Source organism: Antennarius striatus, chromosome 16 (assembly GCF_040054535.1).
Source record: "Antennarius striatus isolate MH-2024 chromosome 16, ASM4005453v1, whole genome shotgun sequence".
Lineage (NCBI taxonomy): Eukaryota > Metazoa > Chordata > Actinopteri > Lophiiformes > Antennariidae > Antennarius > Antennarius striatus.
In genome coordinates, this window is record NC_090791.1 from 12,431,420 (window position 1) to 12,446,111 (window position 14,692).

At 40.9% G+C, this 14,692-nt stretch overlaps 1 protein-coding gene and 1 non-coding gene across 7 annotated transcripts; one reads left to right on the forward strand and one right to left on the reverse strand.

Moving 5' to 3' along the window:
* Positions 1 to 973: 973 nt before the first annotated feature.
* LOC137609651 (centriolar coiled-coil protein of 110 kDa-like) lies at positions 974 to 9,961 on the forward strand. 6 transcript variants are annotated; one of them, XM_068336809.1, is made up of 14 exons: positions 974 to 1,126; positions 1,689 to 1,899; positions 3,101 to 3,229; positions 5,428 to 6,595; positions 6,765 to 6,889; positions 7,037 to 7,205; positions 7,294 to 7,403; positions 7,622 to 7,738; positions 7,883 to 7,984; positions 8,068 to 8,184; positions 8,374 to 8,447; positions 8,550 to 8,630; positions 8,725 to 8,775; positions 8,954 to 9,961. In XM_068336809.1, exons 2-14 carry the CDS (start codon positions 1,693 to 1,695, stop codon positions 9,027 to 9,029), a joined length of 2,526 nt encoding a protein of 841 aa, XP_068192910.1. In that variant the 5' UTR covers positions 974 to 1,126; positions 1,689 to 1,692; the 3' UTR covers positions 9,030 to 9,961. The 6 variants fall into 6 exon arrangements, with proteins under 6 accessions (XP_068192910.1, XP_068192911.1, XP_068192912.1 ...); XM_068336810.1 differs by having other exon boundaries at positions 6,768 to 6,889; XM_068336813.1 differs by lacking the exons at positions 974 to 1,126; positions 1,689 to 1,899 and adding exons at positions 1,949 to 2,607; positions 2,704 to 2,763.
* Positions 9,962 to 13,103: 3,142 nt separating this feature from the next.
* On the reverse strand, positions 13,104 to 13,177 carry trnat-agu (transfer RNA threonine (anticodon AGU)). Its single transcript has one exon. It is a non-coding gene; the product is annotated as a tRNA-Thr (tRNA).
* Positions 13,178 to 14,692: the final 1,515 nt, after the last annotated feature.

Below are 14,692 nucleotides of genomic sequence, written 5' to 3' on the forward strand. Positions count from 1 at the left end.
ACATTGTCTGTGTCCAATGTGCACACAGTAGACGTCACAGGGAGATTGTTGCCCAGGGACACTAAGGACCTTTCACATCAATTACAGTATACTGCACATTTATGTGTGACTGACTAATGTGATTAAATTAGCGTGATAAAATGGCTTTTCTTTAGTAAATTTTTTTATAACCTTATAATGTTAAAACAATAATTTTAGTGCAGAGTGCCTTTTCAAGACAATGACACAAAATATTAGTTGTAATTAACCTGATCTGAAAAATCACAGTTGTACAATAACAGGAGGATGTGTTCCCAAGATTCCTCCAATAACATGTTGTTGTTGTTGTTGTTGATGATGATGATGTTGATGATGATGATGATGATGATGATGATGATGATGATGATGTTAGAGATGAATCAGATGATCAGTTATCACTCCTGAACATAATGTCAAATTGGTTTAAACATTAATTTACTTTAGTTTTCCAATCAGTCATGGCATTTTTTTTTCCTGACCTGGAAACCTAAACATAAATGCAAACACGTGTGAGTTCAGATGTGTACAAATCAAAACCCGAGTCATGTAAAATATCAGAAAAAAATTATAGAGAGCATAAAGAACGTAAAGTTAATAGTTGGGCTGGAAGCACAGATAATAGCAGCAGGATATTCTTTTTAATTCATCAGAATCATCGAATCGTTTCAGCTGCAGGCGATGAGGCAGGACAGATGTCTGGTTCCATTTAGCATTCTTCTTTTTTACTTATTCTCCTTTCTCTCGTCCACTTCTACTATAAGTCATCTAAAATCTAAAAAAAAACAACGATTTAAGTAATATAATTCTTGACATGAAATACATACGATGATATGTATTTGTCGTCGCATAATTAGTTATAATTTCCCACCGTTAGCAGATTGTGCAGGTTGTGTGCGCACGGTATTGGAACGCGACCCATCCGCTGTTGCTAGGAGGCGCTGTTTGAGCCCGGAAGAGTTGAACGTGATGAGAAAACCGAGATTGAGAGGAGAAGCATAATATTCATTATGTAGCCACACTTTATTGATTCCCTCGGAAATTTCTGCGTCCTGTGACACCCACCGGGTGGATAAAGGAAGGAAGGAATCGCTTCAACTCCGCTGTGAAGGTAAGAAAGGCTTTAACAGCCCGTCACGGTCTGGACTGTCATTCTGAAACCAGGGCACATCTGGACAGACAACATTTAATGGCTTCAGACGCCGCCGCACAATGCAGCATCTCTGAGATCGTATCGAAGGAAAAGGGGCTTTTTAATGGAAATCTCTGAGCTGATTTCACATTAAATATTTCCTCCATACAACAACTGTGCGTTCAGGCTGACATGCTGTCACTCTACCTGTCTGTGAACGGAAGGTAAATTCACCAGCTGCTGACTAATGTTTCAATAATAGAAGCTATTGATTGGACACATGATTCCATTCGCGCAGAGAGAAACGTCCTTGAAATGTTTTCCTTGCAGTGATACGCAGAAATGGAAGCCAGTCACCACCAGGGTCTGGTAATCGAGAGGAATGGCAGGAATGTGATGAGTGTGATAACGCCAGTGACGTCACACAGACCCTCTTGTGTGTCTCTGATGGAGGCTCTAGTGACCCACATTCAATACGGTCCAGGCTGCTGACCTCTGGACTCTCCTTCTAATTTGTCACTCTTTTTTTTTAATTCCACAGCTGGATGACGAGGCTACATGGTGTGTGTTCCCCGCTTAGAGTGTGGATGTGTGGGTGTTCAGAGATGGAGAGCTACGAGGAGTTCTGTCTGCGGACTCTGGCCACGCTGAAGGAGAAGGGAGGCTTCCAGAAGATGACATGTGACCCTCTGTGGTCCTTGAAGGCTGGATCTGTCATCAGCTTCAACGGACGAGCTGTGCTTTCACCTCTGGTAAGAAGGAAGAAACGAACAGACCAGAGCAGCTCATTTAAAACTATATGAAGCAAAGGCTTCAGCTAAAGGACACTTTGAAGAGGTCTGATTTTGTTTCAGACATTAAAAAAAATATGTACTTGAATAATCACATCACAATCACATGGCTAAAGTAATGGGGGTAAGACTGGGTGAGCAAAATGTGTTTCTTTTTGGCCTGCTAATTGTATCTGAGATGTGGTATAAATGGTTCATATTAGATCAGCATTTGACAGGGAAAGAGATAAGATAAGATAAGATAAGATAAGATACACTTTATTGATCCCCTAGGGGAAATTACATTTGTCACTCAGGTGTACATTTGTTACATTTTTTGTGTTAGTTTTTCACACACTATGTATGTACAGGCCCCTGAAACAACCACAGCACACAAAGGGGCCTGTAATCATGCAGTTAGTATACAAACACACATCAAGCTGTACATCGGGAGCCTGAGTGACGGGCAGCAGCTTCCTGGAGTGCGCCCCAATAGAGCAGCTTGTAAGGGGGACGGCGCCTTGCTCAAGGGCGCCTCGGCAGTGGCTGGGAGGTGAGCTGACGCCTCCCACCGTCAGCTCACACTCCGGAGATGTTCTGGCGGGAGCGGGAATCGATCCACCGATGGCTGGGCGATCTGTCTTCAAGACCTCTGCTCTACCGCTGAGCCACTGCCGCCCCAGATATGAGGTAACTTCTAATTCAGAACACAAATGTTGTTTGATTCTAGTCAGGAAAAAAACATCTTGTCATGACTAGATTAATGCTGACTAAAGACTTTTTTAGGACCAGCCATGTGATGAACGATGAGGATTTTTCTTCCATGCGAACAGAGGAGATATAAAAGTACAGATATTTTTCCTATCGACATTTAATGATGAATGTAATTTGATCATTAGTTAAAAACAACATGGCAGAATGGAACTAGAAACACCAAACATTTCTCAGACGTGTGCAAGATTTATATATCTAGTTATCAATGTGTGTCTTATCAATACTGATGTTTTTAATGGTGATTAGGTCAAAGCTCAGAACTTCAGAATGTCCTTTTCTTTCCCTATCTTTGTACAGTTTCGTAGGGGTGTGTTTGTGTAACAAGGGAGTGATCATTAGCTGATTAAATGCATTATGCTATTCCTCAAGAAATGGTTTTAACAGACTAAATTTTTCACATTTTTTCCAGTTAAGTGCAGAGCAGCGCAGTGAGATGTGTGAACACAGAAGGAGAGCAGTCCAGCTGGAGATGAACAAACAGAACACACAGAGGAACAAGGTGTTGGTCCAGGTTCAGGACACACTGGCTCAGCCTCAGGTATGATCCTGTCACAGGCCTGGGTATAGAACACAAAATAATATAAATTAACTGAAAATGTGAAGGTAAACAATATGCACATTCATTCATTCATTCATTCATTCATTCATTCATTCATTCATTCATTCATTCATTCATTCATTCATTCATTCATTCATTCATTCATTCATTCATTCATTCATCCATTCATCCATACATCTGTCTATCTTCAGCCGCTTATCTGGAATAGAGGTTGCAGGTTATGCTGGAGCCTATCGTAGCTGACTGCAGACAAGAGGCGGGTTACACCATGGACAATACGATAGCTCATCAAATATAAAAATATTCACACTCACACACACTTATGGACAAATTAGTGTGCCCACCTAAGTTCATGTTGTATGAACCCGTAAAGAACCCACGCTGACATGACGTAAGTTTTGCCAAGTCAGCATGATGTGAACCATTTCGTGCCACTTTGTTTGGTTTTGAGTTTGGTTGCACGCGTGCTGGTCGTAGCGACGTTATGACGGGTTTCAGCTTTAAAACTCAATGATTCATAAACGGTATGTGTGGGTAGACCAGATGAAGGACTCCAGTAGACAAATCTTTGTCTGCAAACATGGATTTCATTCCGTCAAAGGCTTTAACTTGCTAATCATTCTTTGGATTTCTTTCTTACAGCAGCAATCTGACGTTACTAATGCCCTGAGATAGCTGTACGAGAAGACACGCTTTATGGTGATGTTGTTGTGTAGGCTGCATACAGGGGCTGTCTCTGATTTCGTCACATTACCAAGAGTTTGGTCTTCTTGCTGTTGACCGAGTGGCCTAGTTGCTTACCACAGCATCAAACAGCCATTAGAGCATCTCTTCAGATCTCGCGAGTAGAAATGTGTTATCTGCGTATCAAAGATTGTTGATATTGACACAGTTGACCACAATTGTTTTGGACAAGTCCTCAAGCTCCTCTAAAATAACTTCTGATTAGAGGTTAAAGGGGTTCCAGCGACAAATTGGGAAACCAATTTGTTATCGTCTCCCTGAGGTGGACAGGAACTTGCCAGTTTCATAAGTTCTGTAATTTAGCTTTCAGATCATGTCTATTCCTTCATTGTCCAATGCTTGTAGCATCTCTACGCACACACCATCTGGGCCCCTGGGGTCTCTGTTCTTCAATTTGCTTAAGGCCTATCTTATCTCTGACTTGAGGATGGAATGTCCAGATTCAGAGTAATCTGGGTTCATTTTGTTAATTTTCTTCTCTTCCTGATCATCGTGAAACAGATTTGTGATCTTGTTAAGGTTTTGAAATGACCACAATCTGCTCTTCTCTTCAAGGTAATATCTTTTGACCCGTGGAGGAATCAACCATCGTTAGCTTTTATACATTTAGATTGATCTCTTTGAACATCTCCTAAGGGATAAATGGTCAATCTCTTTGTACTTTGTACTTATTTAGACAACCATACAGACACAGGGAGAAAAACAAGTTAGATTGTGCACTAAATAATTTAAATAAAATAGAATCAGAGAATTATTTTCAGTTAAAAATAAAGCCATTATTTGTATCTGTTAAATGCACACATCTATAACTGAGAATTGAGAAATGAGAAATATATCTATGTGTTTCCATAATTTAGCACTAAAATTGATTAGTCTTTCCCAGAATCTCTTGTGACATTTCCATACTTGAATACAGATCATCAGACTGTGTCTTGCAGTCTGGTCTATTTTTACTTGATGGTATCTCTTTTTGTCTAATCAGCATTCAAATCAATATTTTCCATAAGCCAATAAGATCTAACTTGTGTTAGATTTCCTTGCCTGCGCTGGGGATTCAATTCTGACCAGTGTCTTGTCAGAATTGACCGACTCTACTGATACTACAGTCTCGGCGATGATGAATGGTGATTGAGTTTCACGTTAAGATAACTAAATGACACGAGCATTTATTTTCTCAGTTGGATTACATTTTTCATATCAACGATAAGACAAAGGGGGCTACTTCAATTTTATTTTAACAGTCAGGCCACATTTAAGCTCAAGTGTATTTTTTCCATCTAGATTTTTCAATTTAGAACTGCCACCGGACTACCAGCAATGAATAAAAAATATTAAACCACAGTGGTTTTGTAGGAATAGTGTCTGTAATAGCAATGTTGGAAACTGCCAGTGATTAGTTGATAAGGACTCATCACTTTATTTTTTCTGCGCAGATACAGAAAGCACCAAGACAGGAGGTAAATAAGCTGCCAGTTTCTAGATCTGCTACAGTCACTGGCTACGCCCTAGTCACTGACTCTCCTGGACATCCTAGAGACCCTGGATTAGGGCTTCATACAAAAGTTCTGCCTCCCAGTCCATCTGTGATGGTCCCCCTCTTCAGAGGCTGCAAGGCAGTGGAGGAAGTGAAGGTTGAGAGTGAAGAGAAGAGTGAGGAAGAAGAGGAGGATGACATGAGTTTGGATAGCCTCCTTAAAAGATCAAAGGATTTTGTAAAGGAAGAGCACAGTCAGCAGTCTAAAGCCGTGCACATGGTCGCCAAGACTCCGTCTGAGATTACTGCTGACCAGGAGAGGAGGACCGTCCCTCCCAGGATGGACACAGGTGTTGAGTTTGGATTCAGTCTGCACCACAGCCCTGTTGGCACACCTCAAACTCACATCCAACATCAAACTCTGTATGAAACCAACCCTCAACAGTCATGCTACCTCTCACCTAGTCTGCCTGACCGGTATGCTTGTCTTCCCAGTCCAGAGTCCAGCGTTAGCCCAAGTCCTCAGAGACGCAAACCACGGCCAGTTTCTACTGGGAACATTCATATTACGTTTCCCATTGGCCCTGCAGACCTTATCCCTCGAGACTCTGTGAGGTCAGGGGATGGTGTCTGTGTGGCCCAGAGGAGAGACGACCTCCCAGGAGGTGCAAAGTCCCCTGATCACTGGAACACAGCAGGTAGTGAATTTAGCAGCAGTCGTGGTGGTACCAGTCCAATGCAGGATACCCATAGCCCTGTTAGTGCCTCAGGATGTTGCCCAATGGGACATCGTGACCATCTAGCTGCAGGATTTCGTCGGCGCTGCTACACCCTGGATAGCCAGCCACACAGCTACCGCTCTGGAATTGAAAACATAGACCGTAGCCAAGAAAGGGTTCCTCGCTTCATGGCAGGAGTTACATGGGCGGCTCCAAGTCGCCGCAGCCCTGCAGCCGCCACGAACCAGTTGTATGACAGAGACAATCCTTCGCCGTCTCTGCTGAGGCCTCGCATGACTTCTGATATGGCTCAGGTTTCTCTCCGGATTGAATCTGATGATGCTCAGAGGACAAACAATGGAAGGATCCCGTCGGCCATCTTCAGAACTGCAACTGAAACGCAAGCTGGTAAGACCGGTCAGTCGCCTATAAACACATTCTGTACTATAGTCTATTAACTTACAATGAAATTGTCCAGAAAATACTGCTTCTCTCAATGCAGCATTGAATTTAGGAAAAGGAAAGTGATCAAACCTTTAATAGATGAAGGATGAATTTTTTCTTTTATTCCCATCAGAAGAGGAGAGCAAGAGGAGAGCACACGGTGTGGAGGACATGCAAAGGCTTCTGAAGGAAGATCCTGCCTTCCAGATGTCTCTGTTTCTGGCTGAGCAGGAGAAGGAACAACAACACCTCCATCTAGTGAGATTTTCTTCAAGGAATTGAATCTATTGCCAAGAAAAAAAATATAAGAAACCACAAAATTTAATTTACTGTTCAGTACAAATGCAATAACATGAATATATTTGTTTTTATGATTTAATGAGGAGTGTGTGTGTTTCTGTTTAGGAGTGTGAGACCGGGAGAAGACTGAAGGAGCAGGGGTGTGTGCAACCTTTGGGTGGGGATGCTTATGGATGGACGGGTAGGTCTGTGGCTGACAGATGTCCCATTGTGAGCCCCTCTTGCCCTGGACTGAAGCTGGTCTACACACCGTCTGAGCCATTGCCTGGACACGGTAAATTGTTTTGGAGTTAATGCAACTGCTCAGAGATGGAAGAGGGTTGAAAATCAGGTTACTGTAATCTCTGCTTCTCTTTTCCAAGGTTTTCCCAGTCCTGTAAAATCCTGTGTGTCCTCTCCCTCCATCCAGCCTCCTGTCTATCTTTGGGAACCTGCATGGGCAATCAGCAAACCTCAAGCAAGGCTAAGTTTGGTGCGTGTGTCCAGGTAGACATTCATTCATTCATTCATTCATCTTCAGCACCCATTGATTCGGGGAGAACATGCAAACTCCACACAGAGCGGGACTCAAACCGGGAACCACCTTGGTGTGCGGTGACAGCGCTACCCACTGCGCCACCGTGCCATCTTCCAAGCAGACAATAAAGTGTAATTGAATAAGTGTGTTCTAATCTCCTTTATGCTCCCCAGGTTCTGACAGCAGAGCAACAGAGAGCGTTTTGTAAAATTGGTGCCATAATTCGTGGGTTCCTCACACGTAGTCTGCTCAAAACAGAGAAAGTTAAACACCTGCGAAAGACTGTTGTGGTGAGATCACACACTAACATACATTCTTAAGACATAGTTTATACAACAGAAGGCAAAATGCTGCACAATTTTCCTCTGAGGAAGATTTTAAAAAGTTAAAAGTTATTTTAATGAATTGTGTTTTGAATGCATATGTGTTCCTAGGATACACGAGAGTTCATCCGTTCATTCCAGACTGAAGGAACACAGAGAAGAAGTGCCTCCTCAGAACAAGATCGCTCCTTAGAGGAGAGAGTTAGAGCCCAGGTATGAGAGTGTAGTTACCTCATATGGACAGGAGAGGCTACTCTTTCCATGTTTTTACGTGAGGTATGTCTCTTGTCCCTCAGCTCCGAGCAGCTCTTTATGACATCCACAACATCTTCTTTGAAAAGCCTCTGGGTGATCGATTTGTGCTGCTGCAGCAAGAAAGGGAGCTTCAGGCAGAGAGGAAACTACGAGACATGGTAACCAGAAAATACAAGTTTACAAACTAACTATCAGTGTATAACAAGTGTATAACAGAAGAACTTTATTGATACCCCATAGAGGAAATGATTTTCTTGTCGCACCTTGTGACACACTTTGTCTCCAGCTGTCACTGTCAGTATCTCTGTTATAAAAGATATTATTAACCGACTGTGTCAAACCTGCAGGAGAAAGCCAAGTGCCCCAAGGAGAGGTTCGTTCTCTCTGCCGCCACACAGAGGTCTCTGGACAGGAAAAAGAAGTAAGAAGCGATAAAGGGAACATGGTTTTAATGGTGTTAGACCTAAAGATTTCTATTGATAAGTTTCAGTTATCAGCAAAGACTTGTCTGGTACCCATACAGGGTCAATGAATCCCCAGCGCAGGCAAGGAAAATGCAGCAAAAGCCAAAGAGCCCTACTACCAACAGGAGCCAAGCACATCAGTGGGAACTTGTTATAAGTTTATTTGCTATTCATATTGTCTGTTTCACGTTTTGTTCTACTACACTCAATACTTTTTTGTTTTAACTTTGTCAGAGGTCCAAAGCCAAATCAAGGCCAAAATTCTCCTCAGCTGAACCGTCAGGGGTGAGTCACAAAGCTTAATTATCTTAGAAAGTCTCTTTTCTTGTTTAACAGTGAAATGTACCTCATGTACCACTGAGAACATGTTTAATGTGTGTATTAAAACCTTTAGAGTTCTTTTCAAAATAATCATTCCAGTGTAAATGTGTGTATTTCAGTATTAAACCGTCTGTCTTCTCAGGAGCTGGTACAGACGCACCCCAGAGGAGAGGATGAGGCGCTCCGACAGCCTGAAGAAGCAGCACTCTCTGGGTTAACAGCATGAAGCACAAACTTTCATTTTTAGCCTTTGGATACAAACCTTACAGCGGTTAAACTCTAGTCAATGCTGCTAATAAAATACTTGTCTAAATATAACCTTTCTTCTGAAATACTACTGATTGTATCCAGACTTTAGAATGTTATTGTTACCTTTAGGATGTTATTGTAATTAACAGTAGTTTCAGTAGCAACAACTAACTGTTACCTATAAAACTCTCATGTAGCTTGATGTAAAGTATTTAAGGACTAAGTAGGTATTTATTTGAAAGTGGACTTCTGCATTGTACTCAATGGAAGGTTTTCTTCTGATACTGGAACCAGTATGAGAAATTCCTCTGGCTTAAAACATATTATTTACTGCACGAGTTGCCAATATCCATAAATGCTAAGTGTCTTATGCAGCTTCATGCACGGGGATAGGCGTCCATAACTAAATAAAAAATAGTAGTTATTGTGTACTCACATCATCTAGTGAATACTGATATAATAGAACACAGCTGTCCTAAAAATACCTTTAAGTGTGTACTATGAAGTGAAGGTTGTTTGTTAAAGGGCTATAAATACCTGTTTGTGCTTTAATAAATTATTTAAGATTATAGAACTATGAGTGTATTTCAACATTTGGCTTAAATCTATGCCAAATTGTATGTTTACTGCCCACACCAGTACTCTGCTGGTGTTACTTCATTTGAGTAGCTTGACAAAAATACAACCACTCAGTGCAGAGATTTAACCAGAGAAAAAAACCACTAAACCTGTCATTTAACAACATATTGATGGATTTACTCGCATCAAGTGTTCCCTGCAATACCACCATAAAGCTATATTTCTGTGCCAGTATTGCTCAGTGTGTCGATGTTTGCTGACATCACTATACTTTGTTAGTTTAAAATGCTAAATTTCATGTTTTCTATCAGCAGAATAAATTCTGAACTTATTTGAATGTTTTGAACTCTTTTTTCATAATACATTTCACATAATACATTACTGTCAAGCTGTGAAAGTGTTTGAATGAATGCTGAATGAGTAATTGTTTATGTATATAGACACACTGATTTTGTGTTTCTTTTAATCATTCATTCATTTTCTTCTGCTTCATCTACTGTAGTGGGAGCTGGAGCCTATCCCAGCTGACTAGGGGTGTGAGGCAGGGGAAACTCTGGATGCAACGCCAGTGCACCGCGGAGCCACATAGAGACCAACAAACACATACGCAAACACTCCCCTTTATTTGGGATTGAAACACTTAATGATACATGTTGCAAACATCAGAAATCTGCTGTTAGCTTAGTTTTCAATACAAGTCAGAATGAAAATGAAATAGAAAAGTGAAGCTAAAATTATTCTTGTAAAACTCAGTAATTGTGCTGTTTAATGAATCAGCAGGGCTAATGAATCAGTCTGTAGAATTATTCTTCAACATTGCTTGTAAAGTAATATATGTAATGTGATTCCAACTATAGACACAACTGCTAAATATGCTGTACTGTATTTGAGTAGCTGAATGGTTAAGTGATAATGTGGGTTTCTTTGAAAGAGAAAGGGTCCATTAGGCCCCCAGGGACCAAGAAACTCAGGCCTAGACCCAGATGACTGCAGGGAATAACAGAATACTAATGGAAGTATGGAGGACAAAAAGGGCAGCAGCTGGAAGAATGCCAACTGCTTTTAAATAACAGGATAAGTGATAACAGAACTATATGATGGAGCTCCAAATATGATGGAGGTCAAGGCGTATTTTCAATCAGTGTTGTATGTAACCAAGCTGATATTATTACAGATTTATTATGGTTGTTAACCTAGAAGAATCTTAACATCAAAACATTCATATATCGACTTTAGACTGCATGAACATGAATCCACAAATACACACCGAACAAGCTTTCATAATAATAATAATGTGATTAACAATGTTTCCAGCTATAGTTGCTGTTTGTGGCTAAAGATTATGAGCTTAGTGCCAAAAGATGCACCAAACTGGTTTCTTTTCATAGATAAGCTTTTCTTTCACATGTGGCAAATCCTTCCTGTACTTCCACATCGTATTTAAATAAAATGCATAAATTTGCATGATCCGTCTTAGCAGGAGACTTAGCTTTCTTAAAACTTCACACGTTTTCATATATCTTTTTGATGCTCTTGTAATGAAACCAGCTGCCTGCTGGAGCCTAAGATAGATGATAGCAGTGGGAGTGAACCAGAATAGTAAAGTTACAGGCTTGACAGTTGGACAATGAGCAGAAACTCACTGCAGCCTCAGGCCCAAAAGCTGTAATAGAAAACGTTTGAGTTGGACTGTGAGATGAGGATGTACTCACATAGTCTTAAAGTTGTTTGTGCATCAAGCCGGACAGTCCTTAGATAAACCCACTGCTTTAGTGTTGTCATGTGGCTTTAATTATGGGATCATTTATTTATTATGCAGCTAATGCAATGTTAGCGTCGGTATTTTAGTTTAGGTATCTGATGCTGCTGTGAAGTCATGCATGTGTCACGACATACATGTGCTCTGCTTTGCCGTGAACACCAGAGGGAAGCATGGGTCGTTTCAAACAAATATTTTTAAGTTATCTCCACAGAACACAGCTGACATTTTAACACAAAGGGTAACAAAAGTATAAAAAGATGTATGGCACTGTCAGAGTTTAAAAATGGAATGATTAAACTACCATCATAATGATATCGATTGATTTTGACTGATAAAAAACAGGCAGCACCAAAAATGACATTAACTTGAGCTGTTGAAATAGTCTGCAGTTAGTCACCGCGTCTGTGATTTTTCAAAGTAATGGGCATGAAGTGAGCAGACAGGACGGAGCAGGACAGCTCAGCGCAAACTATAATTCTGTATTTAGATGATGTCGCTGAGCATCATCCATATTTGTACAAGTAAAGCTGTCTCAGAAACAAACACGTAACAGTGAGGAAAATGAAATTAATTAATCTTAGTCAATCACTTTAATTAGATAATGAAGACTTTTCTCACCATCTGTCCTCTGGAGTTCTCCAGAACACCTCACCGTGGCTGTTCCTCTCATTTCTGATCCCATCCAACATGGTCACTCATAGACAGAACCGCAACATCTTCATTTCTACTACCTCCAGCTTACTGTCTCTAATCCCTGCATCAAAACTGGCCTCATCACCGTCTTATAAACATTTCCCTTCAATAACAAATGTGAAATTACATATTTTCACAAATTAGTGGTTAAAAAAGGTTTACCCAATCACGAGAAACTCTAAATGAGTTCTGAATTGTTGCCCGTTTTAACAGACCGACTATAAACGTGCAGTGTTCTCGAACGTCTCTATTCACCTGCCTCCAGATCCAAACACCGTTCCCTCACCCTGTTCAGTGGTGGCAGCTGCTCTGAATTTAACGTAGGGTTAGAGGTGAACAGGTGGGTCAGAGATCTTCTTCAGCAGGACCCAAGGCAGAACCAGCCACACTCACCTCATTAATCTCATCTATATTTACAGTCAGTCAATGCCATCTGAGGGTTTTCTTCTGTACACGCAAATTCTGTACTGTCAGAAACTATAGAAAACATTTGTCTGACGCAGGAATGACTAGGTAATAAAACTGATTCAGAAATGTTACCAGATGTGAAACTCATGAGAATAAAATAGCTGACGAAATCCTACTTTCCATCAGTCAAGTATTAGCAGGATCTTTTATAATCATATTTTCTAAACACGCATTCAATCTAAATGTAAATATAAATGTACTGTAAATGTAATATACTTAATTCATCCCCATAGGAAAATTGTTAGCACACTAACACACACTGTTAGTTTAATCGCATGCATGTATATAGTGTGTACAGACCTGAAATACACACACACAAGAGGCCTGTGGGCATGCAATGTGTGTATGTGGGGGGGTGAGGATAGAGTGGTGGGCAGCTCCTTCATGGTGTGCCCTAGTGAGCGCACCATGAAGGGAACGGCATCTTGCTCAAGGGAGCATCGGCAGTGCTCCAGAGGTGACTGTGGGGAGCGGGAATCGAACCGCCAATCTTCTGATCATTGGACGACCCTCTCTACCAACTGAACGACTGCCGCCAAAAAGGCACTGCTGGGATTCGAACCCAGGATCTCCTGTTTACTAGACAGGCGCTTTAACCAACTAAGCCACAGCGCCGACCAGATGGAGAAAAATAAAGACTCAGGCAGATAGAGAGAGATCCAGATGATGCACATCAACATCAAATCTGATATCACATGTTGTAGATACGTACTACATATTTCTATGTGGAAAAATAAAGGGCTGTTCTCTCCCTCCTTTCTTTTCGTTCATGTTTCTGCTTAGTTTTTTGGGGGGTTTTTTGCACACTCTCATTTTATTCTGCCTAACTTATCTCCTGTGTTTACCCACGACTAGAATAATGACAAACATGGAGTTTGTCAGTATTCTAGTAGTGGGCAAACACTACCCCTGGCCAAGGATAGCTGTGCTGGTAGGGATGTTGTGCGTGGTAATTAGGGGAAAGACAGGCCTCTGCCTAATGCGAAGAGGCTGGATGTAGTTTGGATGAATGCGGTTGAACAGGCTGACAGCGTCTCAGAGGATCTGAGATGTCTGCTAAAAGAAACACAGTGGAGGACGCTAGTGAGATGGAGAGGCATGTATGGAATGATGCTTCCAAACGAGTGAGGGGATCAGTCTGATTTAGGAGGCTCCAGCTGAGATCTGGATAAAGGGGTAGGCCCACAACATTTCCTGTTAGAGTAACACATGTGTTACCTGGCAACCAAACACAACTATGTCAAGCATAGAAAGATAATAAAAAGAGAAAGATTACAAAAAAGAGCGAAGACATATCTTAATTTTCTCCTTACTTTTAATATTTCCTTCTGTCATTTTTTTTTGTTTGTTTTTTTCTTTGATGAATTTGTAAATTTGTTGTCTCGAAATGAATGTTGTTTTTAAAATTGTTTTTTATTCATTTAAAAATCCTGCTTTCTTTCTTTCTTAACTCCAGAGAAAGACACAGGGTCTTTTGTTCTTTTTTCTTTCCTTTCTCCGTGCATTCTTCCAACTTTTCTTTCTTTCTTTCTTTCTTTCTTTCTTTCTACCCACCCCGTTTCAGGCCATAAAAGGCAGGGATGCTGTGTGATGGATGGCAGCCTGGCCTCTTACTGAACGGGGGTCTGTGGTGCCACTCTGCAGAGGTCCTGCAGTTTCTCCATTCAGCTCCATTAATAGATGACAATACCGGGGAAACACCTCTCATGGTGAGCAAAAACACCACATCCTGTCCACCAGCGTTTCTGTATTTTCATAGAGTTGGACAAACTGCTCCTTAGCAACCAGAACCGAGGCATCAAAGACCAGCGCACGTTTTCATGGGAGAGATAAAACTCACTGATGATATGCTTGTACTTTTCTTCTCACTAAACCATGCATGAAGTAAATACGCTATTACATGTACTATTCAATGTACAACTAGGTTAGCGATTTCAGTCATGCCGCCATGATTTAAATTGAAACATCATGACTTAAAAGTGATGTTCTACTTCTACTATTTTATTTCCTTGTCGCTTTTCTTTTAATGTATGTCTCACTTTGTTCAAAGGGAAGGCTTTCAAAAAAGTAATTAAAAAATTTATGTTGAAATATGCGAATTGTTTCAATTACATGTAGCTATTGATCCAA